Source organism: Varanus komodoensis, unplaced genomic scaffold (assembly GCF_004798865.1).
Source record: "Varanus komodoensis strain SLA01 unplaced genomic scaffold, ASM479886v1 scaffold81, whole genome shotgun sequence".
Taxonomy (NCBI): Eukaryota; Metazoa; Chordata; class Lepidosauria; order Squamata; family Varanidae; genus Varanus; species Varanus komodoensis.
The window spans coordinates 827,463-852,488 of NW_025336495.1; the positions used below are offsets into that span (position 1 = coordinate 827,463).

The 25,026-nt window shown below is 63.2% G+C and overlaps 2 protein-coding genes across 3 annotated transcripts; both read left to right on the plus strand.

Moving 5' to 3' along the window:
- Positions 1 to 7,707: 7,707 nt before the first annotated feature.
- Positions 7,708 to 8,774, plus strand: LOC123036718 (claudin-3-like). Its single transcript, XM_044456134.1, has one exon. The coding sequence runs from the start codon at positions 7,807 to 7,809 to the stop codon at positions 8,449 to 8,451; it is 645 nt and encodes a 214-aa protein (XP_044312069.1). The 5' UTR covers positions 7,708 to 7,806; the 3' UTR covers positions 8,452 to 8,774.
- A 7,845-nt stretch (positions 8,775 to 16,619) lies between these two features.
- ABHD11 (abhydrolase domain containing 11) lies at positions 16,620 to 24,835 on the plus strand. Of its 2 annotated transcripts, none has more exons than XM_044456184.1 (6): positions 16,620 to 16,754; positions 20,648 to 20,783; positions 21,722 to 21,895; positions 22,248 to 22,418; positions 23,572 to 23,753; positions 24,389 to 24,835. In XM_044456184.1, exons 1-6 carry the CDS (start codon positions 16,645 to 16,647, stop codon positions 24,531 to 24,533), a joined length of 918 nt encoding a protein of 305 aa, XP_044312119.1. In that variant the 5' UTR covers positions 16,620 to 16,644; the 3' UTR covers positions 24,534 to 24,835. The 2 variants fall into 2 exon arrangements, with proteins under 2 accessions (XP_044312119.1, XP_044312120.1); XM_044456185.1 differs by lacking the exon at positions 16,620 to 16,754 and adding an exon at positions 17,253 to 17,488.
- Positions 24,836 to 25,026: the final 191 nt, after the last annotated feature.

A 25,026-nucleotide genomic window follows, 5' to 3' on the forward strand; every position in this document is an offset into this window, starting at 1 on the left:
GATACTCCCGTCTTTCGCACCCGCCCCGGTTCCCCCAGAGCAGCTCCGCTCGTGGCGCGCCGGCCCACGCGGCCACTGCAGGCGTGCGCTTCGTCTGGAGGGGCCCCCACCCTGCCACTGCGAGCACCAAACCGGTTTGGGCAGCAGAGTTACAGGAAAGTCCTGCGGAGTGAGAAACCTGCACCGTGAGCATCTCTGCTTACCGGTGCTGGATGGCCTCTTCCCGGGGAGCGAGCGCGCTTTCCTGTTCTTTACAGCGGCATGGCACGGGGGAAACCAGCCACTCGGCTGGCGCGCGGGAACACTTTCCCTCTTTTCCTTCCACATCCCCCTTCCTTGGGTCATGCCTAGGGAGGGATTGTCTTGCTTTTACTGACTGTGCAGGAGCTGTTTTGGGAGACTTCTCTTTTGCAAAGAAGTGTCATAAAAATACTTTAATTCAATGGATTAAATTACCCAGTGGCCAGCCTGAGGCACCAGCAGCAGACAGGCGGCACAAGAGGCCAGTCTGCTCTCCGAGGCTGAAGGGGGTGCAAAATGGTGAGGAGGCAGGACACACGCGTGTGAGGCATAAGTGTGCCCAAATGGGTAATTTCTCCGGAGCAGGACCAAGAGGGGAGTGATTCACACATTGGGGGGGAGTGCGATTGCAAGCAGAGGAATGTGGCTCATGGGGGGGGCTGGTGTGCGCTGCTGGGAGCTCGGCCTTTGCACGTGGGAGTGCCGCCACTCACGAGGGCTGGTGCAGTTTGCACATCTGGCCATCCGAGTGGGGGTCTTGTGCCCACACGCTTGGGCGTGGGCCCTCTTAAGCGCCGTGGCCGACTTCGGAGCAGGCACGCCCCATGAGGCCCCATCGGTGCGGGTGTTCAAAGATAGGCTGGACAGGCACATGGCGGGCATGTCGTGAGTGGAGCCGGCTGGAGCCGGGGGTCAGACTAGATGGCCGGGGAGGCCCCTTCTGGCTCGCTCTGTTTCTGCGGTCTATGATTGCAATAGGATGCCCCCAGTGACAGCTTCGGCATTCTAAAAGGTGTCTGATGAAAGAACAGCAGTTGTTAGTATGGAAGTATCTTGAGACATTGTATTTTGATTGGTTGGTTGGTTGGCTGGTTGATTTTGCAGATTCACAAACTGGTTATGGAATCATAGAACTGTAGAGTTGGAAGGAGCCAGAGGGGTCCCACCCTGCTCCACATGGGACTCCACACTGAAGCACCACCCCCTCAGATGGCCGGCCAGTTGCCTCCCGAACGCCTCCAGCGTGGGAGAGGCCCGCACCTCCCCAGGTCTCAGGTTCCATTGCTGCCCTTGTCCGGAAGGTCACAGATCCTCTTCTTGCAGAAGTCTGCAGGTGGCGTCCCAGTGGAGGAGTCCGCCTCGGGACCCTTGTCTGGCTTGGTGCCACGGACCCACCAGTTCAGCATTTGCCTTCACCACAGCTGCCCGCCCCGGGACGAGGCCGCTGGGCCCACCTGCCGGTTTCCCCCTCGCAGAAGCCCTTGGGGCCGCCTTCTGGTGGTGGTTGGGCTTGGGACCAAACAGGTGGTGCAAAACACCCCACGGGCCGGTGCATTTTAGAGAAACATGCCAAGCTGGAGTGTCTGACCTTTTCCAGTGGGGTAAATGGCACACATGCCAGGAAGCCATCCTGCCGCTGGTGGTCGGGGGGAAGGCGTGTGGTCACTGGGAAGCCCTGGGAAGCCACACCGGGTGGCCAGACGTGGACCATGGGCGTTCTGGCCCCCTGTCCTGCAAGGTCCTAATCTGCCAAGTGGCAGCTAGTTTCTTCGGAGGTGCCACCTCTTGGTTGACTTTCAGGTGTGCTGAAAGATTGCAGAGAAGGGGTCAGTTGGTTGGCAGAGGAGGGAGAAGGGGGGAGGGGGGGAGAGCACCCTTGTTGTTGTGGGGGCAGAAAACGGGGGCAACCTAGAAAGCTAGGGCTTGCTTTTGGGGTGTCCAGATCCCGTCCCTGCCACGCAGTCGGCTGCTCGGGCAAGTTCCTCTCCCTGCAGCCGCGCCCATTGGCCTTTTCTGAAGCGCACACCATTTTCTGGGGGTGGGCATGGAGGGGCTGGTGCCGGGGCCCACAGGCCAATGGGCAAGCACGGATTGCACGGCCCTGGCCCGTGCGCACAAGAGAGGGTGCGACGGAGCCCGTCTCCAAAGGATGCCCCTCCGGTGGGAGGAGCTCTGTGAGCAGGGGAAGGGGAGCCACAGAAGCAGAGAAACAGAGCGAGGCGGAAGGGGCCTCCGGGGCCATCTAGTCTGACCCCCGGCACCAGCCGGCTCCGCTCACGACATGCCCACCCTGTGCATGTCCAGCCTGTTCTTGAACACTCTCACTGATGGGGCGGAAGAGGCGGCGAGGGAGGCGGCACCAGGAGGGGGGGCCGCAGCTAGAAGGCCCTCAGGCCCAGCCCCCGGCTCAGTGCAGGTCCGCAGTCCCCCTTCCGAGCACCAGCCGCGCCCCACCCCAGAGATCCACTCTCTGACAGACTCATGGCCCCTGTCCTAGCGGGCTGCCCACAAACACTGCCCTGGCGGCAGACGGTGGCCCCAGGCCCATTCTGGCCCCCCCCCCCCGGCCACCCCCCGGAGAGTCCAGACATGCCGGCAGCTCCGTGCAGCCACAGCCGCAAACCGCTCCCGGCCGCCCTCCTCTCCTCCGGGACCTGCCCTCGGGCTGAGGATGAGCACCTCCCTCCCATGGGGAGGCCAAGCTGCTCTGAAACGGCTTGCAAGACGGTGGGCGCAGGTAAGCAAAGCGGGAGTCTGGATGTCGAGGGAGACGGCAGCCGGCCTCAGCGAGGAGTCCCTGTGCGGCGCCCCTGTGAGCCCTGGCACCGCTACACCACCGGGGCCCCGCTCCCTCCCACGGAGCTCAGGGCCAGGAAGGCTGGTGGCAGCCACGGTGGCTTGTGAAAAACTTAACGAGATGCCAAAGGGTCAGTCTCACGCCAACAGAATCTGTGTGTGTGTATAAATGATGTATTGCCAAGAAACTAAGTTTCATGTTTACACTGAGATTCTCCCAGAGAGATAACCATGGGGCCAGTAATCAGCTGACTCACCCGCTGACTCACGCGCTTCGAGCACGGGCACTTAGGTGTTTTCCCAGCAGCTCGAAAGTTAAAGCCTCATATGCCCGCAGAATCCCCACGGGAAGGGAAGCGCTGCGAAAGGAGGCATGCGGAGGCCTCCCTTCATGCGCCGGGGTGGCAGCAAGAAGCGCTTGCTTTCCCTCCCTCCCTCCCTCCCGCTGCCACGCACAGCAGGACGGTGGCGGGCATCTGGGGCCTGTCCCCCCACTTCGCACATGCAGCGCAGACAGGGGAAGGCCGTGGGGGGCGGGGGTCCGGGGCAGCCGGGAGGAGATCTGCGAGGGAGGGGGCGCAGAGCCACCACGGCTTCCTCGCGGAGGACCCAGCCAGCCCTCCGGGGGTCCCTTCCCCAGCCACTGCCCCGTTGACTCTTGCGAAGTAGCATCACCATCATCCCCTTCTCTTTCCTGCAAGAAACCTGGGATGGCTCCCATGCTCCCCTCCCCTCTCCTCTCTCCTCAGAACAGCCCTGCGAGGGACGTCCGGCCAGGCGCCCACGAGTGGCCCAAGTCACCCAGCCCCCCGCCCTGCGCCCCCCGTCGAAATGCCGGACTCCGGCTTGCCGGGCTGCTTCTGCCGGCACGAGGGCCCCGCGCCCGCCTTGGGGGCGCCTGACGCACTCCGGGCCTGGCTCACGGCTCCTGATGCGTGGCAGAGGGACCCCGCGCGGGCAGAGCGGCCCGGCTGAGCGAGGGCCTTTCGTCGGGAGGCGGGGGGCACCCGGACCCAAAGGGCCTGGCTGGGCGGGGGCGCCCCATCGGGTCCTCTGGCAGCGAGGCGTGGGCAGACCGCCAGCCGGCTTCGGCCCGGCGAGCCCAGTTTGGGAACTTGAGATGGGCCCGTGCCAGGGGGGCGCACACACTCGCCTGCCGCGCTTCCTCGGCCATGGTGGGGGGGGCGGGGGCCAGCTGGCTGGCTGGCAGGGGTCTCTGGGCACCCCTGGAGTGGCAGGACAGCCTCCGCAGGTGGAGGGCTGGGCAGGTGGCCAGGGAAGGCGGGGGGCAAGGCTCTGCGCACCCACGGTGGTCCGCAGCAGGCGTGGCTCGGAGGGGGGATCGCGTGTGCGCGCATGTGGGCGTGGCGGGGGAGCCACCCTGAGGGCGCATCGGGCCTGCAGCCTTCCCTGGCAAGCGGCCTTCCGGACGCATCTCCCCTCGGCCCCCTCCCTGGGTGACTGAGGAGGGCTTCTGGTGTGTCGCACAGCTGTCTGGGAGCCCCGGCGAGGCCCCCTTGGGATGCCAGAGAGGAAACACAGAAACAGAGCGAGTCAGAAGGGGCCTCCCGGGCCATCCAGTCTGACCCCCAGCACCAGCCGGCTCCACTCACGACATGCCCACCATGTGGACGTCCAGCCTATCCTTGAACACCCTCAGCCACCTCCCGTGGAAGCCCGTTCCACACCCTCGGGGTCCCGACTGTCAGGAAGCCTCTCCAGGGAGGCATGCGGCCTCCTTGCAGGAGTCCACCTGATTCTCCAGGCTCCGTCGCCACAGCCTCTCCCCTTGGAGATCCGGGGCACGAATGCCGCTGGCGGGTCGCCCCACACGCATTGCCTTCCTTCAGGGAAGGGTGTCCGTTGTTCCTGAACCGCAGCCGGGTTCATCAGCACTGCGGGTGGCAGCCGGGCGAGCCGGGGGGTCGCTGGGCAGGAGCACCTCGCCGTTCGGCCCCTCAGCCAGCCCAAGCGCGAGGGCTGGTGGGCGGGAAGCCAGTCCCTGCGGAGCCGCGGAAGGAGGCCGGGCTCAAATGCCCACGCAGCCGCAGAGACCCATCGCGGTCCGGCAGCCTGGCGCACCTCGCAGGATTGCGGTGGGGCTCAGGGAGCCTGCGCCCCCCAGGCCCAGCCTGCTGCGAAGTGCGGCAGGGGTGCTCGGGTGGGTCGGCCCCCCACACGGGGGGCAGAGGACGGGGAAGAGGGGCTGTTCCGGGGGCAGAACTGGCATCGAGCACAGAACCTGTGCCGGGACCCGCGCCGGAATCGGCAGCGCGGGCCCAGCTGGCAGCCCCGTCTGCCCAGCGCTCAGGAGCGGCGTGGCGCAAATGCTCCCAAGCGCACTGGCAGCTGAAACCGCGGCTGCGTTATTTGCAATCACGGGCTCAGGGCCAGGAAGTGGCAGGATCCCGCCAGGCCCAGAAGAAACCCGAGCCTCAAAAGGCACCGAGCGCGGCTGCTCTCACGCCCCAGAAATGAGGAAGTGCACGGCGGGGCCGCCCTCCCTCCCTCGCGGATTTCATAGAGAGCCAACTGAAAAACCACTCGGCGTGGGGGGTGGGAAGGAAAGGAGGCAGGACGCTCCAGGTGCGGCCAGAATTGCTGGCGGGCCCCGGAGTCCCGAAGAGCAAGGACAGCCGAGGAAGCACGATGCCGCCGTGGACCCTTGCCCATGGCACGACTCGGGGGGCCTGCGGAAGGCCCCCCGGCCGCCCCGGCAGTCCAGACGGCTTGTGGCTCACACAGGGGGAGCAGGTTGCTTCAGCCGAGGCCCACGAGCACGTGTGCCCCCGTGGGCACAGGGGGGCACACACATGCGCACAACTGGGGTGCGACAGTCTTTCCCTCCCTCTTCGCAGCAGCAGCAGCAGCAGCAGGGAGGGGAGGGGGCGGCGCGAGGGCCCCTCTGGGGCAGGCAGAGCAGGGGGGCAAGTGCCCTGGGGGAGATTTTGGGGGCCACACGTGTCCTCGGGCCACAGGCTGTGCCCTGCCCCAAGCAGGAGTCAAGGAGAGGGGGCTCGGGCAGGCCGTGGCAAGTGGTCACTTCCGGGGAGCAGGGGAGAGAGCTGCGTGGGCCCCACTGCCCGCCCTGCTGCCCCTAAGCTAGCCCACGGCCCTCAGGAGCGTGTGGCCCCACGGCCGGTGTCAAAAAGTGATCGGGGGGCCAGTCCCATGCCACGCTGGGTGGATTGGGGCCCGTCCTTTGCCTCGGGCTGCCAAGCTTCTTGGGCTGGCCCTGCTGAGCCGGACGACCGCTCTGCGCCCGAGAAAAGGCTTTTCGGAAGGCAGCCGTGGAAGCGGAGACCTTGCCCGCCTCCCACTTCCGCTGCGCCGGAGAGGCGTCCGGCCTCGGTGCGGCACAGCAGCGGGCTCCGGTGGTGCTTGCCGCTTCCTGGCCCTGTGGAGGCCGCGAGGCGAGGCCTGCCCCACAGACGCATCCCGGGGAAGCGGAGGCTGGGGGGCGCTCGGGCGGACGCTTCCACGCGGCTGCAGCAATGCTTCAATTGCCTCTGGGCAGCACACGCCGCGGTGGGGCCAGCGCGCCGCCCCCGCTCCAGGACTCCGAGAAAGCTGCCTCCATCCGATCCTAAGGCAAGAATCTCCTGAGCAACCAGCACGCTCGCTCCCTCCCTCCCGGGAAGTCCACCTTTCCCCAGCTCCGGTGGTTCCGTGCCCTGGCTGGGATCAGGAGCTGCGTGCCTGCAGGGGTTCATTCCCCGCTGAGGAACATGCCTGGGGGTGCGGGTGCGCCCATGCCCAGCGTGGGATCCGGATCCTCCGGGGAGGGGAGGTGATCTGGCCTCTGGCCGGCCACCGTGTGAGCAAAGGGCTGGACATGGTGGGCCCGGACTGAAGCCGGCCTCGGGGCTCCCAGGCTTGCGGAGGCCTCAGCGGCAGACTTCGTGCAGTGGGCTCAGAACCAGGAGCACCTTCGGGGTCCTGGGCATGGCCCCTCCAACCGGGCGCCAGTGCTCCTGCCGCCTGGGCCCCCAGCTGCTCTCGCTGCTCACCCACTTCCTGCTTGCCTGCCTGGCGGGCAGAGAGGCCGGGAGCAAGAAGGCTGCGGCATCCCCGCTGCTCCTCTCGCCGCTCCCCGGGGCAGCAGCCGGGGATGGAGAGGCAACCGCCTGCCCCGGGATCCTCCAGGGAAGGGACCCCGGGGCTGCCCAGCCATGTGGCCCTCGGCGCCAGTCCCGGATGCTGGCACGTGCCGCAGCTTGGCCGGCCCGGGAGAAGCTCGCTCTGGCGGAGGCGCCGCTTGACCGGCGTCCTGGGCCCCAGCCCTTCCCCAGTCCCCCAGCGCGCTGCCTGGGGACGAGGGTGCTTCGGCCACCCCGGCCCTCCCGCCAGCGGCCGCTACCGCTCCTCTGCTGCTCCTGCGCGTCTCCCCCTTCCGCATCCTCGCTGCGAGTGTTTGCTCGCTTAGCGGGCAGAAGCCCCCCAGGTGGGCTGCTCGCCACGGCTGCCGCTCCTCCTCTTCCTCACCTCCACTGCCTGTGCCAGCACGGGGGGCACACGGAAGGAGAGCAGAAGCCGCCTTGCCCACGAGCTCCTGCCGTCATGCAGCCCCTGGCGCGAGCCCAGCCCGGCAGCGGCGCTGTGGCCGAGGTCCCGCCAAGGAGGCCCGGGCATGGCCCGCTCTCCGGGGACTTCCTCCTGCCTTCGGCCCTGACCGGTCTTGCCAGCCCCGCTTGTGCGGCCGAGCGGCACGGCAAACAGCCGTGGAACCCAGCCTGCCTCCAGCCGCCCGCCCGCCCGCCCGAGACGCCAGCCCTGGCGATTGGCATCTCCACAAACAGACAGCCGAGGATGAGTGCGGGGAAGGGCAGGCTGAGAGTCCACCGTGGCGCCCCACCCCTGCCTGTGCGAGCACGGCCCGCCCCGCCAGGGGAGGGCTATAAATCAGCCCGGAGCTCAGGAGCTGGGCAACGCTGCCCAGAGCCGTGCACAAGGAAGCGAGGAGGCGGGCGGGCGCGGGCGGGCGGCAGCATGTCGATGGGCCTGGAGATCGGTGGCGTGGCGCTGTCCTTCCTGGGCTGGGTGGGCACCGTCCTGTGCTGCGGGCTGCCCATGTGGCGGGTGACGGCCTTCATCGGCTACAACATCGTCACGGCGCAGTTCACCTGGGAGGGGCTGTGGATGAACTGCGTGGTCCAGAGCACCGGGCAGATGCAGTGCAAGGTCTACGACTCCATGCTGGCCCTGCCGCAGGACCTGCAGGCCGCCCGGGCCCTGGTGGTCATCGCCATCGTCCTGGGGGCCCTGGGGGTCCTCGTCTTCCTGATGGGGGCACAGTGCACGCGCTGCATCGAGGAGGAGCCCACCAAGTCCAAGGTCACCATCGTCTCCGGGGTCGTCTTCCTGGTGGCCGGCTTCATGACCCTCATCCCCGTCTCCTGGTCGGCCAACCAGATCATCCGCGACTTCTACAACACGGCCGTGCCCCAGGCGCTGAAAAGGGAGCTGGGGGCCGCGCTCTACATCGGCTGGGCCGCCGCAGCCCTCCTCCTCTTCGGCGGGTCCTTGCTCTGCTGCTCCTGCCCCCCCAAGGAGGCCAAGTACAGACCGGCCAACACCATCTACTCGGCACCCAAGTCCACCATGGCCAGCTATGACAAGAAAAACTACGTCTGAACTGGGAGCGGGCGGACCTCGGTGTGCCCGCTGGGACACGCGTGACTCTGCCTTCGCAAAGGCACGGACTGCCCCCACGGTGTGTCCGCAGAGGGGCTCGCAGGCAGCGGCAACAAGAACTGCAGACGCACCCTGAGCCGACAGGAACCGGGCTTGTGTACGGCCCTGGACAAGGCTCCACCCCACACAGCTAAGGGGGAAAGGGGCTCCGCCAGCGCCATTTTCCTGTCTGTCCCATGCGTAACGCTGGCGCTCGAACTGAGGTACCCCCTGCCTCCGGGACCCTGCTGCTGAGCCCGGCCTCACCGCCCGCGCATCATCCCCACGCCCCAAGGCCTGGGCTGGCGCGGGGCAGCAGGTGCACGGCGCATGGTGCGCGGGGCCCGGGGCCCCCCTGCCGCCCCTCCGCCCTTCACTCATGCGGCCCCCCTTCCCCGTCCCCTTTCCGAGGTGGGGCTGCGGCAGCGCGAGCGGCCTGTTCCCCTTTGGCCCGGAGGGCGCGCAGGGAGCGCAGGGCGAGGGGACGGGCGGGGAGAGCATGGCTGGCCGCGCAGGGAAAGCCCGAGGCCCGGGCAGGCGGGGCGGAGCGGAGCGTTTCTGGCGACACGGACGGGTCCCGGCCGGGCACGGTGAAGAGCGGGCGGCCGAGGTGCGGTGGGCACGGAGGCGCTCACAGCCGCTCGCCCCGCCAGGGGACACAGAGGGGGCCGATGCCACGCCTGCCCTGCCCTGCTCTGCCCCTTGGGCGGAGAAGGGTCCCCCTCGGCTGGGCGGGCTTCTCCAAACGCTCCTTCCAGGCAGGGCGCACACGGCTGCGGGGGCGGGAACCTTTGTTACAGACACGGGTGGCCACGGGGACCCTGCTTTGTGTTCATGCCAAGTTACACGGTATTTCCTTCCTTCTTCATTCTCCCCCACCCCACCAATAAAACTCTGTGTGAGGAAACATCTGGACGTGGCCTTCTTGAATACTGGCGCTGGTTGGGAGCTGGTGAATGCCGTTCTCCGGGGAGCGGGGGGCTGCTTGGCAAGCCCAAATTGCCCTCCTCCTCGGCTGGAGAGCACCTCCTGGCTCCGCTCCAGGTTTTTCGCCTTGCGAGCTGCACGCTCCTGCTCAGCCGGCGCTTTGCTTGGCTTTCCTTTCTTTTCCTTTCCTTTCCCAAAGGGGTCTTGGGGAGTCCAGAGCTTCGGGTTCGAGGCAGCGACGGCACGCAGTGGCCATGACCACACGACCACCTTCTGGAAACGGGGAGCAAATGGCGCATGGACGCAGCAGCCCCCGGCACGGCCTCCCCCCAGCGGGTGCCTCCTGGCTGTGTGGGAGATGAATTCCCACAGGGTCGCTGGGCGAAAGTGCTTACAAAGGGCCTGCTGCTCGGGCCTGAGGAGGGAGGCATGCTGCAGCCTCCCAAAGGCTGGGCTGACGGAAGCCTCCTCCAGGCGGGACTGATGCCAGGCGGAGCAAGGCGAGGTGCCGGGGCACTGACGCCGCCGGCAGAGAAGGGGCGCCTCAGGCCCCCGGGGCGCCCTCCTCGTCCCACCCCGCTGAACGACAGGGCTTGCGCAAGGGCCTGGGGGAACGGGGGCAGGGAAATGGCGGCCCACACCGGCGCCAGTGCCAGCTCGCCTGGCCGTGGGCTCGCGACCCAGCGCCTTCCCCACGAGAAGAGAAGCTGCTGGCAGCCACGCCCTCGCCCTGAAGCCAGCGGAGGAGGAGGAGGGGGCGCCTTTCTTTGGAGGGGGCCCAAGGCGGCAAGCTGGGCTGGCCGTCCCTCGGAACGCCAGATGCGGGGGGTGAGTTGCCCAGAGAAAGCGTGCGCTGACCCGGTCGGATGACTCGCGCCCGATGCAGGCCATAGGCTGCTCCCGGTTCCAGGGCAGCTGGAAGCAGGCGTATGCGCTGCGGTTCGGACACGTGCGTCTCCTACGCATGTCTGCGAACTAAGGCAGCAGGCGCCCTTCCGCACACACGGCGCAACCCCCTGGCACTCTCCCTGCCACGCTCCAAGCGGTGAGATTCCCCACCAATACGCCAATCCTGCCACCCAGGCAGGGTCAAGGTCCCGGGACACCGCAAGGCAGAGCAGCGCTTCCTGGATTTGGGAGGCCGCACGGCCCCACTGATTGGGTCTGGACTGCGCAGTAACCCACACCCAAGCAGTGAGCATGGGCTGCCATGGGTCCAGGGGCTGCTGCTGGAACGTGCGCGGTCTGGTCCCAGTTGCAAGCCTATGCAATGGCTTGCCAACTACAAACAACCCACGACGAGATCACATGGTTTGCTGCTATTACATTACATTATAGAAACGGAGCAAGTCAGAAGGAACCTCCCGGGCCATCTAGTCTGACCCCCGGCTCCAGCCAGCTCCACTCACGACACGCCTACCATGTGCATGTCCAACCTGTCCTTGAACACCCGCACCGATGGGGCCTCAGCCACCTCCCGGGGAAGCCCATTCCACACCCTCGGGGTCCCGACTGTCAGGAAGTCCTTCCTGGCATCCAAATTGGACCTTGGCTCCCTGAGCTTTGCTCCCTTGGAGCGCGTCCTGCCTTCCTCTGCAGGGGAGAACAGGTCTCTACCCACCTCCGTGTGACACCCCCTCACACACCTGCATGTCGCCAACAGATCCCCTCTGAGTCTCCTCTTCTCCAGGCTGAAGAGACCCAGTTCCCTCAGTCTCACCTCGTACGGCATCCCCTGCAATCTGGTCGTCATCCTTGTGGCTCTACGCTGGCCCCGTAATATAATATAATATAATATAATATAATATAAATCTCCCTTTCCCCCTCCAAGGAACTCAAAGCAACTTCCAACATCCTCCTCTCAATCTTACCCCCACAACAACAACCCTGCGAAGTAGGCCGGGCTGACCCTGTCCAGCCCAGGGTCACCAGGCTGGTTCCTTGGCTAACCCAGATCGCCCGAGTCTGGTCTTGTGCTCCACCAAACTGCTCTTGGGCTGTAAATTGTGGGGTGTCCGTGAATTAACGAACCACCCCTTGCCAGCTTGGCTGGGTTCGACCAGCATGCTGACCCACACAGGCCTGGCCTGGGCTGAGAGTGGGTGGTCACCTGAAGATGTTGCCTGGGCGGCAAGCTGGGGGCTGCTCACCGCGGGCTGTTCTCATCCGGGTTCGGACGGCACAGCAAGCTGCCGTTCAGCTGGCAGCGCGGTTCGGGGTGAGCGTGGGCTGCATGAGGCGGGTGAGGCTTAGGGTGTTGACTGAACCCAGCGAGTGCGCGTGAGCCAACAGGTAAGAGCTATCAGTGTGGCCGTGGAGAAGGTAAAACTCCTGGTTCAAAGTTCTTGGTTTGTTGACAAGGTGCAATGATAAATAGATACCAACCTTTATACTTGGAGGAGGGCAGGAGAAATGTTTATAGAACGAAATGTGGCCAGAAACACACGTGGGAGAGCCCAGAGCACAAACCAGCTTCCCCCATCCTCGAAAGGGTTCCTGGCAGCGGCCACCCAGACCACCTGGAATGCCAAAGTGGCCCACCCCTCTTGCAAGAAATGCCGGGTGGATCGGGGCCCGTTCCGACCTGAAAGCCCCACTGCCCGACCAAGTGAGAGCGCGGAAAAGACACCCGTCGCTGTTGAGCCATTTGAAGCCGGGCTCCGTGCTGACTCTGACCAAACCCTCGGCTCCTTTTCTCAAACAAAACGTCCCAGGATGGGAGGACCCCTCACCTCTGGTTTGGGAGCCCTCCCTGCAAGCAAAGGTTAAAACCTCTGCATCGTTTGCTCAGCGGTGTGTGGGCCGGAGTTGACACTGCTTGGCACATGCTCAGGGGCTATCTTCTTGGCGGGATGACTTTGCACGGCCCAACCCAAGAGGGGGGCATGTTTGAGCCAGGAGCGCAAGACTCCGGCGGCTCCTTTTCCTGCGGAGGACGGCTCGAACTGGCCTGCGCCTGGCCCGGCTCGGCTCGGCGGAGACGCCTGTTCCAGGTCAGGAGCACGGGTTGAGCAAGCCTCTGTTTACCCGCTCTTGTTCCCGGCTAGGGGAGCGTGACCGGCGGCCCACGCCCTCGGGCGGCTCCACTGGCCTCCTGCGGCGCACGCAGCCGGCGCTCTCGGCGGGGGACGCGGGCCGTGGCCCTCCAGCGGGACCGGGACCGGGAGCGGGGCGGAGCAGCGGGGCACGGCAGCCCCCTCCGGCCGGGAGGGCAGGGGGCAGAGTGCACCCTGCTCCAAGGGGGCCCGCTGGCTCCAGGCGCCTGCCCTGCGTGTGGCCGAGGCGTTCCCCACAGCTCTGCCACGCTCGGCTCGTGCCCAGCCACGCTGGCTGGGAATGCTGGGGTTTGTAGTCCAAGATGGCCCCAGCAGTGCAACGACGCAGCATTCGTGGGGGCGGGGGGAGATTTTAGAATGGCGTTTTTTGAAGCCAGCCTGCTAATTAGTGCCAATACTACTTTCTCTGCATAATACGTGTGCACAGTGATCCCGAATGACTCTTTAAATAAAAAGCATTCCAGCACTGCCAGAGTGTGGTGGTTGTTTTGTGAAAAAGAAAACGTCCGAACTTCCAGATCACACCTAACATTAAATACTTGGTTTTGAGGGTGCTGAAAACCCTTGGACCACAACTCTGTAACAAGCAAGCACTTGGTCCCCTCTTTCAATTTACGGGTTGAAGGCAGGCTGGCCGGGAACAGTCTCACTCAGGGGCGCTGTGCGTACAGGTGCGGCTGGAACGTGAGGGCTGGGCAGCCGGGAGGGACGACGCGGCGACTCTCGCGCAAGGGGCTCGCAGCCGCCGCGGGCGGGCTGTCGCTGACCCAGGGACGCCTCTGTGCCACGAACCGGCCACCAGCGACCAAGGAAGAAAACCCTGTTTGCTCCCAGGCTGTGCGCCAGGGCCGTTCACCGAGGTCTGTCGAGCTGACCGGCTCAGACAGCAAGACGGCCCGCCTTGCGACACCGGCCCCTGACCGCCGGGTCCGGCGCCCTCCGAACCCACGAGGGAAGAGCACCGCGTGGGAAGGCCGCGGGAATGCGCTTCAGCTCCCGACCGAGGAGCAAAGACGGGCTGCCTGGAGGTGAGGCCGGCACCCCGCTGACGCACGCAGGCACGGCCAGCGAGGAGAACAAAGGAGCAGCCCGGTTTGCACCGCGTCTGTGCATGTGAGCGCAGGCGTATAAATGCCACCCTGGGAACAACGGGCCGTGGCTGCAATCGAAGCGCAGCGCATCTCCGCACGGCGGGGGAAACGCTGGCCGGGGGGCCACTGGCCCTGCGCGGCTGCGGTGTGGGGCCCCCGCAAGGCCCTTCAGGTCCCCTCCGGGCTGGGGCAGGACAGGCCCCCACAGCGTAGACCGCATCCTGCCGAAGACGGACTGCGGCAAGCCCCGCACGACGGGGGACAGGCCTGGGCCAGAGAGGCCACTGGGCCGCCTCAAAACCCTCCCCTTCAAACCGGGCCGGGACTGGGCACCCGGGCGGCACCGTCCGGCCCTCCAGTCCCTCACCTGCAGTGCAAACTGGGGCCGGCCCAGCTGGAGGAGCGCCTGCAGACGGGGGCAGCCCTTCCAGCTCCTGCCGCTGACCCCCCGGCCTGGCAGGACGCAGCAGAAGGTCCCTCTTGCCCAGAATGTGCTCTCCGAGGCTGGCCAGGCCAGGGTCCAGGGGGAGCCGTGCACGGGCGGTGAGGGGCAAAGGTGGCATCCCTTCTGGGAGAGCTTATCCCCAAGGCCAGAGTGCTTCTAAACATAGCGCGGCTATTCTTAGCTTTCCCGGGAGCTGCCCGAGGGACGGGGCGGCAGGCCAGCGCCTGGGAGCACATCAGGTTGCAGGAAGTGCCAGCAGCGAAGTTATGCTCCCGCCCCAAGCAGCGGGACTCCCCCGCCACCGCCAGCACCGTGGGCACGGGAGCGCTCCGTGTGCCTTTTCTGGGGGTGGCCGGTGGGCCGCCACGCACATGCACGCCACTGGTCCTTGTGGCTAGCAGCGGCGGTGTGCTGCTGTCTCTCCGTACGCCAGTCGCCGGAGGAGGCGGGCGGAGGCCGCCCTTGCATGCATGTTCTCCAGCTGGAGCATCGTGTTGGCTGCTGCGTGAAGGATGGACCGGGGGGCTGGGGCCCAATCCAGCATGGCCTCCCCTTCGTCCCTGTAAGAAGCCGTCTCTGACCTGGCCTTACACAGCGCCCATTCAGGGGCACCAAGTCTGATTTGCTTTTCAAACCAAGTGGCCTGAGCAATTGCTAGGTTATGATCGCTGCACAGAGGAGCTGCCTTCTGAAGAACAGCTTCCAGAAATCATAGCGATCCCACACTGATCTCGGCGCCCAAGCAGCAGTGCGGCCCAACGGTCGCCCAGCACAACCGGAACGACTGCCCCACTTGGCAACTGTCTGCAGTGGCTGATCCTGCCTCGCCTGGGAAGTGAAGCAGGGCTGGGCCTGGGGGGAATTCAGGCGGGTGACTTAAACCTCTGCGACCTGCCCAGAGAGCTCTGGCCACAGGCGACCCAGAAGTCTAACACGGTCTTGGCAACAGTGAAGGGTTAGGGAGAGCGCAGGACTGCTCGGCGCTGCTCGGCTGAGAAGGAAGCGTGGGGCTGTGTGGCCGCCACACCCAGGGGCACATGACCGATACTGGGACAGGTGTGAGAGACCTGGCTGGCAGCCAGCTGGTGTTCCAGGTCCCGGTTAACTCTTCTGTGCCCATCAAGGGCAAGAGTTTGGCCGGCTGCTGGGCCTCTGTGGCACAGGCCGGGGCAGGAAAGGCAACACAGGTCTCTGCAGCATCCAGAAGGAAGGCTAGGCTTCCCTGGCAAAATGCAAGAGGCTGGGACATTGTTTACACCAAGGACAGCGAGTTCAACAGAGGTCTTCCTCTTCTACTCAAATTTATCCGCACAGCAACCCTGTGAGGTAGGTCTGGCTGAGAATTGGTAGCTGGCCTGAAGACACCCAGTGAGCTCTGTGGCTGAGCCAGAGATCCCAAGCCCCGGCGCACCACCTGAGCTGTTGTCATCAGCCAGGTGCCCATATGGTGTGGTGGGGAGGCAGGGTTCCCCCAGTCGTTGTTGGACTACAACTTCCATCATGCAGGCTGAAGCTTATGGGAGTCGGACTCCAGCAACCTCTCCTGCAGTTAGACTGCTGGACCAGTAGAGGAAGTGACCTGGATTCACAAATCCTGCATGGGCACTTCCTGCTACTCAGCCTGACCTACCTTACACGGTTGCTTGTAAAGACAGAAGCATTTGCTCCCTTGAACTCCTTCGCAGAAGGGTGGACAACGATCTTAGCACACGGGTCGGTCAGTGACTCTCGAAAGAGCGCAGTGGAATGCTTGGAGGCAAGCCCACTCTCACAGCACCGTCTACAGAGTTTTCACAATGGGGCCCCATCTTGGAATTCAGTCCTGGGATGGGAGGCTGCAGAGCTGTGCCTGGGGGGACTCAGGAGCTGGGAGTCAGAACTGCAGAAGGAAGCCCCCAACCAGGGGTGCCGGGCAATTTGCCAGCCAGCATCCACAGGTCAGTGATGCAATGCTGACCGCCACTGTGTGCTAGAAGTAGCTGCACCACGAAACAGCTCCAGCTGGCTCATGCAAGTGAGCCATCTCGCATTCAGTGGGAGAAGGGGGCTCCCAGGCTGACTCAGCTGCAGAGATTTCTGGTCAGTGCCGCCACAGCTCTGACTCTCTGCCAATTCTCCCGGCAAGAGTGTTCTCAGGAGCAAAAAGCCACAGCTGGTCTCCGATTTTCCGAAGGGCTCGCTGAGCTTCTGTTTGGCCCTGGCTACACCAGAACAGCCTCAGCTCCACTTTCCCCTATAGGGGAAACGCATATTCACAAAACGGAGCAAAGGAAAAGCCGAGGAAAAGCAACCAGCCACTCCAGCCTGCTTGGAAATGATGCCTTCCCCATGTCAAAGTGCTCCTCCCTTGGCAGCGCAGCCAGGCCCTCTGCATATGCTCAGAGGCGCTCCTCGTCCCTCCTGCATGTGGAGGCAGAGGGCGGGGGGCACGGCGAGCAAACGGGAGCGGCGACAGCCCTGGGCTGCAGAGGCGCCCGCAGCGCCCCCTGGCGGCCGCGCGCCCCGCCTCTGAAAGCGGAAAAGGCGGGCGTTCCCCGCCGGCCCGCCCTCTGGCCCCGTCACCCTGGCGACCGACCCGGAAGTGCCTCCAAGCCGCGCCCTCACCCGTCCGGCCGGTGTCTCCTTGGCGACCGCGATGCTCCGTGCGCTCGGCCTGCCGCCTTCGTCGCTCCGCTGCTGCCGGGCGCCTCTCCGCCGCCGCTCGGGACCGGCCCGGGAAAGGAAGGGGCTCGCTAGCCACGCCATGTAAGAATCCCCCTCGTCGCGCTGCCGGGCCCAGAGCCCACCCGAACGCGGGTGTGGGTGGGGGAAATGCCCGGATGCAGCCGCCATGGAGACGAAGAGGCGAGAGCGACGTCCAGGGGGCGGGCGGCCAGCCAGGATTGGGCGGCCCAGGATTGGGCAGCCAGCCTGTCAGTCTGCAAGGCCCGCCCCCCTCGGCCGGGGGCCTCGAGCTTTGTACGAGGGGCCCGTTCGCGCAGGCTGAGGGGCGGCCGGACTATAGTTTGAAAAAAAACGGACGGGTTCTTATGCGCACTGCACATTAAAGGGCAATTAACATTAATTTTAAAAATGTTTGCTGGGCTCCCTCGGGCTGCAGCAGCCCAAGATGGGGAGGGGAAGAGCGTGGCTGCAACACAACCAAAGCGCTAAACACGGTATTTTGCATAATGCAGCTGAGGGCTGCGACTGGCATTTACAAAGAATGAAGCAAAAATACTAAGGATAAATACTCTTAATGCCACTCTTAGTAATGTGACGCAAGTCAGCCCAGAACAATTCCCACAATGCACAATGCCCGTGTTTGGATGCAGAGCGAATGACTACCGTATTTTAAGTGCGACCTTACCAAAACTGGTACTGTCCAGATGAGTTGGACTACAACGTCCATTGGCCATGCTGGTTGGCGTGATGGAAATTATAGTCCTTGCCACTGCCCGGGTTCTGAGAGAGCCGGAGTGGGAGTGGAGGCTGGAGAGGTGAGTGCGGGGTGGCTCCCCCGGCTGGGACAGGGCCGCGGGGAGGGATGTGAAGGCTTCTTTCCAAGGTAAGGGACGAGGCCACGGCTGGCCAAGTGAGGCGCCTCCCACCTCTCCCTGCTGGGGGGAAGAAGCATGGCAGCCACTTGACGGAGGCTTGCCCAGAGACAGCCGCGGCGTCCACCATGGCCTCTCTGGGCAAGCCGCAGCCGCCTTGCCAAGCCTGGGGGCAGCCGCTCGATGGTGGTGGGGGCTTGCCCATAGAAGGGCAAGGGGGCCACAGCTTGGCCCGCAGCCCGGGAACATGGCTCACATAATTAAAAATGGATTTAAAAAGTTAGTTTTCTTACCTTCAGTCCTTTTTTAGTGTCTTTGTCTCTCTCTCTCTTCCACCCTTCTCTCTTCTGTTTCCCACTCTGTATTCCTGCTCTGTATCTGCATGCTGTTGGGGGGGGGGGGAGCTAGCGCATGTGCAATTGAGCTGTTACAATATGGTGCGTGTGCTGGCTCTCTGCTCTTTTCAAGGAACACCTACGCCAGCTCAGAGCTTTTGGACTTGCTCTGAGATTGTTTTCTCTGGGCGACTCCAAAAGCTCTGAGGTGGGCCAGATAAATGAGCGTGACGGGCTGTAGCTGACCCGTGGGCCATAGTTTGAGGACCCATGGCCTAGGCCAGGGGTCGGCAACTCACGGCTCCGGAGCCGCACGTGGCTCTTGAATCCCTCTGCTGCGGCTCCATCGCTCAAAACACACGCCGGCACAGCCATTGATCTGTGACCAAGGCTCTGAGTTACAAAATACCAATAGGTGATGATGAGGCATCCAGTCAGGAACGCCCGGCTAGCTGGTTAAGTAAATTGAGACATTCCTTTGCTAGTGTGCAGGGAAAGAGTGGAACAAGCTTCCTGCAGGCTCTCATGTTACATGAAACGCTGCTGAAAAGAGTCTCTTTGTCCAAATGTAATCTCCTTTCTCTGAATGATAAAAGCTGCGCTTGGGACCTGTTACAATTCATATCACTTGAATGTTTATCTGCTAATCAGTCACGAAACACACCTATATCTGTGATTTCCCCTGATAGGCCAACCATGGATAAATCGAAGAAAAGAAAAGTTTCTGAAGAAAACCAAACGTTTAATGATAAGTGGGTAGATTCATTTGCTTTTACTGCTGACGAACTTAATGGGGTTTGCTGTTTAATGCATGCAGCCCTTTAGCACTGACTTGGACTCTTCAGGAAGCTGTTCTCCTATTCAAAATATATGAAAGGAGTCCTACTAGTTTATAATGTAAGATTAAAAATAACAGTTTTTAGTGACTGAACAAGAGTTGCAGCTAAATCGTAATGAAGATTTATTTTTTTTAATTTATTTTTCGACTTATATCCTGCCTTTTTCCTACCAAGGGCTCAAGGCAGCTTACATCATTCTCCTCCTCCATCTTATCCCCACAACAACAACCCTGTGAGGTAGGTTGGGCTGAGAGTCTGTGACTGGCCCAGAGTCACCCAGTGGGCTCCATGGCCGAGCGGGGACTAGAACCCAGATCATCTGAGTCCCAGTCCCACGCTCTTCACCACTACGCCACACTGGCTCTCATGCATAGCATTAAGGTAAAAAACGATATATGCAGTGTTATCTTCATTTTAGATGTCAAAAGGGTTTTGCGGCTCCCGGTGTTTTCTTTTGTGTGGGAAACAGGTCCAAATGGCTCTGTGAGTGTTAAAGGTTGCCGACCCCGGCCTAGGCCATGCTGGCTGGGGATGATAAGTCTTGTAGTCCAGCAGCATTTGTAGGGTGCCAGGCTGGGACAAGGCTGCTCTGCCACAGAGGCGGGATAAACCTATTAGTCCCATCAGCCACAGCCAGTGATAGGGGAGGATGGGAGATGTGGTCCAGCAGCATTTGGAAGGTCGCGGGTTCCCTATCCCGCAGATTCCCTATCCCTGCTTTGCCACTCAGGTCCCGCTTTGTGCTTAGCAGGGGATTTGGAAATGCCAAAATTGGTGGGGAGAAGCAGCTGCCCTGCAGCGTCACCAGCATCTCCATCTCGCACGAGCAGACGCTGGATGAAGCTGGGTCCGAGCGGCCATCGTGCACTGGGGCAGGCGTTCGGGAAATGGTGCCTTAAAACAACCTTGTAGAGGAGTGCTGTGTCAACATCCCCATTTTTGAAAGGAAGGGTGAGCGTGGCTCCTTTCATTTCCCAGTTTTGTTTGGCTTTGTTTCAATGCCAGGGCTGCTGAACAGACGGCACAAATGCCAGCCTTCCCTTACCAACCTGTCCAGTCACTGAGAACATTCTCCCGGTGGGGCTACATGAAACTGTGGCCTGACCAGAGCCTGCCAGCATCCCTCAGTGTGGGGGGCCCCGTGCGTGGGAGCCCCTGCCTCTGGAGGAGGGTCAGGCGGACACCAGCACGGTTGGTCTCGGCGCTTGTTGAAGACAGCTTTGTTCCTTGCTGAACTGCCATGGAGCAAATGCTGATCTGAGCCATTCTTTTACCTGTTTTATATATTCTTACTGTTTGCAACAGTGGAATCTTTTTAGAGCTGGTGCGGTATATGAACATCGTAGCTCTGCAAACTAATGCCTGAGGCTGCAGTCTGAAACTCACCGGGGAGTGAGCCCCAATTGAGCAGGACAGGATGTGGCCGGAAAGATGCGAGCACAGAACTGCCGTGTTGACTACATAACAGACTCTTCAAGTGAGAGTCTGGCAGGCCACCAGCAGGGCGCTAAAGCCACAGGCCTGGAAACAAGGCCGTGGTGCTTGCGGAAGCTGAGAAGGACGGGCAAAGGAGCCATCCCGTGTGCAGCTGCTCAGGGTGCCCGTTCCTGCGTGTTCCCACCCGTGCTTTGAAACTGGGCCTGCAGGATGTACAGCACAAAATAGCTGCGACGATGACCTCGTAGTTCGCCAGTTCAGCCGAGTGATTTTCTACTCTGCCTTGATCACACGTCAGGAGAAACGGAGCTCCTCTTACGGGCTCGTGCAGGTGTCTAAGAGGGCCTCACATGGCCGTTGAAGCCCAGCACCTCGTCCACAGCCGCCGTTCTGCAGCAGGCCCCAGCAGCTGCGGCAGTTCCCAGGTGCTACTCTGCTGCTGGAGCGCCTGGAGCCTGTACCCCACTCGCCCTCTCTCTCCTCGTCCGCAGGCCTGTGCCGCTCTCCTACTCGGTGTACGACGGGCCATCACCGCAGCCTCCACTCGTTTTCCTGCACGGACTTTTCGGAAGCAAATCCAACTTCTCATCCCTGGCCAAAAAGTTGGTGCTCCAAACTGGGCGCAAGGTGGGTGAGTCAGCATGGGGTGAAAGATGACCTGCTGGTTGGAACATCAGCACCAAAAGGGCCATTTGCGGGTGGGGTAAGAGAGGGATGTAGGAGGTGTGTGACTGGGGAAGGTGAATCGGGATCCACGTAACAGCCTGGCTGGCCTGCCTCTCTGACCCAGGCGGGCGAGGAATCGCTCAGCTGGTGGGGAAGACTCTGCAGCCGGTCGCATGCAAACCTTCAGCAGCCTGCACGTGCTTCTGCCGCCTTTGTTCTGTGCAGACTCCTGGAGCAACCCTGTGAGGCGGTGCTGCGCCTGAAGGCCGCGGGTTCAGCCCACCGCTCTCCTTGTGCTAGGAGCTTGCGCTTTCGTGCCCTGGGCTGTGGGTGGAGGAGGGCATGTCACCTTGATCTCCGCAGAGTTCGGTGCATCTGCATGGCAAGGGGCAGGCCCGCCTGTCCCGTTAAATGTCCTGACCAAAGGTCCCGACTGCACGAAGGAAGCAGCAGGGCCTTTGGGGCAGAAGAGGACCTGTGGCTCTTGTGCTGTTGGGCCCCATCTCCCATCAGGCCAGCCGGCATGGCCAGTGGTACTGGAGTTGTAGTCCAGCCACATAGGGAGGGTCACAGGTGCTTGGGGCAACATTCCTGGCCCAGTGGCGTGTTCCCGGCATTTGTGCAGTCCCCCCACCCCCTGCACGCTTCCTTTTAATCAAAAGCTGCTCAGCACGCCAGCGCGGTTTCCAGCGTTGAGCAACATTGTGGTGGCACCCTCGGCATGTTGGCTTCCCCCCTTTTGCCTCACCCCCCATGCCATGCGCCCCCCAGAACTTCTCCAAAATGGGGCACAGCCCATGGACGGGAAGAGGTTCTGTGCTCTGACTTCAGCATCCACTGGGGGTCCGGAAGGCCTGCCCTGCCAGCCCGCCGCCATCCCGCCTCTCCCGCCCAGTTAGGTGCTGACGGTGGATGCCCGTAACCACGGCGACAGCCCCCACAGCCCGAGCATGAGCTACGAAGCGATGAGTGGAGACGTCCAGCTCCTCCTGCGCCAGCTGCGTCTCAGCAGGTGTGTCTTGGTTGGGCACAGCATGGGCGGCAAGACGGCCATGGCGCTCGCACTGACGTGGGTAGGTGCACCGTCGGACCTGGGCCCTTCTGGGCATAGCCGCAGGGTTCCTCGTGCTGGCGCAGCCTTTCCAGTCCAGCACATCTGATGGGCAGCCAGTGCTCAGACAGCAGGTGCACCGTCACTGGAAGGGCATGCCTCTGAGTGGGCGCAGAGTGCCTTCAGCTCTGTGGGCCATGCTAACTCGGGTTTAGGGGGCAGGGGGGCGGCTCCTTTTGAGCAGCCCAGCCCGGGTGCTCCCACGCACCTATTCCGTGCCCTCCGGCTGTCCCGGGGAGGAGGCGGACGCCCGCTCTGGTTCCGGGGACAGCTTGCTTTCCTCTGACCTGGTCTGGCTTCTCTCTGCCTCCCAGCCAGAGCTGGTGGAGCGCCTGGTGTGCGTTGACATCGGCCCCAGCAGGACGGCAGGCATCACCCGCTTCCACAGCTTCATCGCTGCCCTGAGGGCCGTGGACATCCCCAGCGGCATCCCTCGCTCCACAGCACGGCGGCTGGCAGAGGAGCAGCTGCAACCGGCCATTCAGGTGAGGCTGCCCACCCAGGCTGGACGAGCCAGAAGCAAAGTCCCATGACAAAGCCAAAGGGACGGGTCTTCCGGTTGGATGTCCGGACGTCCTTCCTGTTGGTTGGGGCCCCGAGGTCGTGGAGTGGGCTTCCGAGGGAGGCGGTGGAGGCCCCGTCGGGGAGGGCGTACAAGAAAGACGGGATGAGTGCGTGTCGGGGGTTGTGTGAGCAGAGCTGGCTGGAGCCGGGGGCCAGACCGGATGGCCCAGGAGGCTCCTTTTGGCTCACCCTGTTTCCGAGCTGCACATACACACTGCTTATTCCATGGGTCAGCGCGTGTGTGTGGAGCGGGCGGAGACTGCCGTGGCGCCTCACCAGCGGAGGAGCCCTTGCTGCTCAGCACGGAAGGAATGCGTCGGTTGCTCTGGGGCACAGCTCTGGGGCGCCCTAGGCTGTGGTCCCCAGCCTTCTCGGCACCCGTGACCAGTTTTGAGGAAGACCCGTTTTCCACAGACCAGGGCGGGGTGGTTTTGGGATGATTCAAGCACGTTGCATTTATTGTGCACTGTGTTTCTGTTATTATTACATTGTGAAATGCAGTGAGATTATTGCACAATTGACCATCACGCTCGAGGCCCAAGAGCCAAAGGGGCCTTGCAGTGGCTGTATGGGGCCTCCTGGCTTTGCAGCTCCCTGGTCCTGCTCCACCTCTGCTAGCCTGCAGTCGCCCCCTCGCCAGCCTCCCGGTTCCCTCGCTGCTTGCGTGTGCCCTCCCCGGCTTCCCCACGCCACTCACCGCCCGGCTCCACCACCCCCGCCGCTACTCCGTCCTCCTTTCAAGGCCCAGGACCCCAAAGGTCCCTAATGATAACCTGAGCGGCGCCGGCTGGAGCCGGGGTCAGACTAGATGGCCTGGGGGACCCCTTCTGACTCGCTCCGCTCCTGTGTTTCTGTGTACTTGCAGCTGCTCCCCGGCGGTGATGCTGGAACTGGGGGGCGGCTGCAGATAGGAAGGTTTGCTTGCTCGCCCGCCGCTCGCCTCCTGCTGTGAGGCCCGGTTCCTAGCAGGCCACGAACCAGCATTGGTCGGTGGCCTGGGGGTCGGGGACCCCTGCCCTAGGGCAGGGGCACTTGGATCCTGGGCCTCCCCAGACTCCCATTGTTTCCGTTTAGGAGCCAGCCATCCGGCAGTTTCTGCTCACCAACCTGGTGTATGCCGAGGAAAGGTTCACGTGGCGTGTGAACTTGGAGTCCATTTCTCAGCATCTGGATGAACTCCTGGGCTTCCCTGACTTCCAGGCACCCTACCTGGGGCCGGTGCTCTTCCTCGGGGGCTCCCAGTCTGGCTACATCAGGTGAGCCGTTGCCCAGGCGTGTAAAGTTCGCCCAGAGCTCAATGGAACTGGTCAGCTCCCAAATCCCTTTCCATGCCTCCGCTCCAAAGAAGTGAGCTGGCTATTTCTGAAGTATTATACTCCCGTCTTCAGCTGAAAAGGCTCCCAGGGTGGCTGCATATTGTCACTGAAACAAGCCAGGCACCACGCAGAGGCTCACAGTCCACAAAGATATGGCGCGCCAAGAGAAAGGGGCAGGGCTGGAAGGAGAGGCACTCTTTCAGTGGGGCGTTTTAGTTGAGAGCAGGGCTGTGTTTGGCCCATGGGTCAGAGGGGTATCCGAAGCTTGCCACGGTATGGATTCGGAGGCTACGCTTCCACCGTCGCCCCTACGCTGCGCTGTTGGTTTGGGCTGCGGCGTTGTCTCCAGCAGCTCGAATCCCACCCGTCGGTCCCAAAGGAGGACGTGAGCAGCAAGTTCCCCTCATGGGCCTGGCGGGGACCTGCGGCCACTCCCCCCTCCCATGCCTGAATGTGGAACTCCTGCCTTGCTAGACAGTTCCTCCCTTGTGCAAGAGCCAGCAAACGCAGGGAAATGGGGTGTGTCCCCCACTTCCGGCCCCACACTTCCGGCTCACCCATCTCCCTTTCCTCAGTGCCAGGGACCGCCCGGAGATTGGACGGCTCTTCCCGGAGGCAGAGGTCCAGCACGTTCCTGATGCGGGGCACTGGGTGCATGCCGATCAGCCCCAGCAGTTCCTCGCTGCCGTTTGCCGCTTCCTTGAGCACCGCCCGCTCTAGAGCCTCCGGACAGATCTTTGCAAGCAGCCTCCTGGAACGGCAGCTTCTCCCAGCTGGTTGAATGGCTTCTGCCAAGGGGGCTGGGGTGCCCTCTGGGTGGCCCGGATTCCTCGGCCCTGCTGCCCCCGCTCAGCAGTCGGCGAGCTCGCCACCGGACCCCTGCCAGCGCCCACCCTGCAGGAAGCACTGGGGACTTCCCTGCGGAAATTCTGGAAGCAGCTCCATGCCGGTTGAAAGTGGCTCGTACTGTGTTCCTCGTTCTCTGTACAGTATTTAAAGTTCAATAAAACGGGGTTTGTACAGCTCTGGCCTTGCCCAGTTCCCACAACCCACCCAGCCCTCTCCCTGCCCCGCTCTTCAGCCGCCCACCGTGGCTGCCCTCCAGCCCTTCCCGGCGGCGAGGCGACGGCTGGCCAGGCTGCGTGTTGCTGCTGGGGGGAAGCCCGCTGCATACCCGGCCGGCTGGTGCTGCCTCCGGCCCCGGCGCCTGTTC

What these genes read in the sequence shown, in the direction of transcription:
- LOC123036718 (XM_044456134.1), top strand. Translation starts at nt 7,807, where the DNA reads ATGTCGATGGGCCTGGAGATCGGTGGCGTGGCGCTGTCCTTCCTGGGC.
- ABHD11 (XM_044456184.1), top strand. Translation starts at nt 16,645, where the DNA reads ATGCTCCGTGCGCTCGGCCTGCCGCCTTCGTCGCTCCGCTGCTGCCGG. An exon ending in GGGCTCGCTAGCCACGCCAT is followed by an intron (nt 16,755 to 20,647) that starts GTAAGAATCCCC and finishes CCTCGTCCGCAG; the next exon opens with GCCTGTGCCGCTCTCCTACT. An exon ending in TGCTCCAAACTGGGCGCAAG is followed by an intron (nt 20,784 to 21,721) that starts GTGGGTGAGTCA and finishes CCGCCCAGTTAG; the next exon opens with GTGCTGACGGTGGATGCCCG.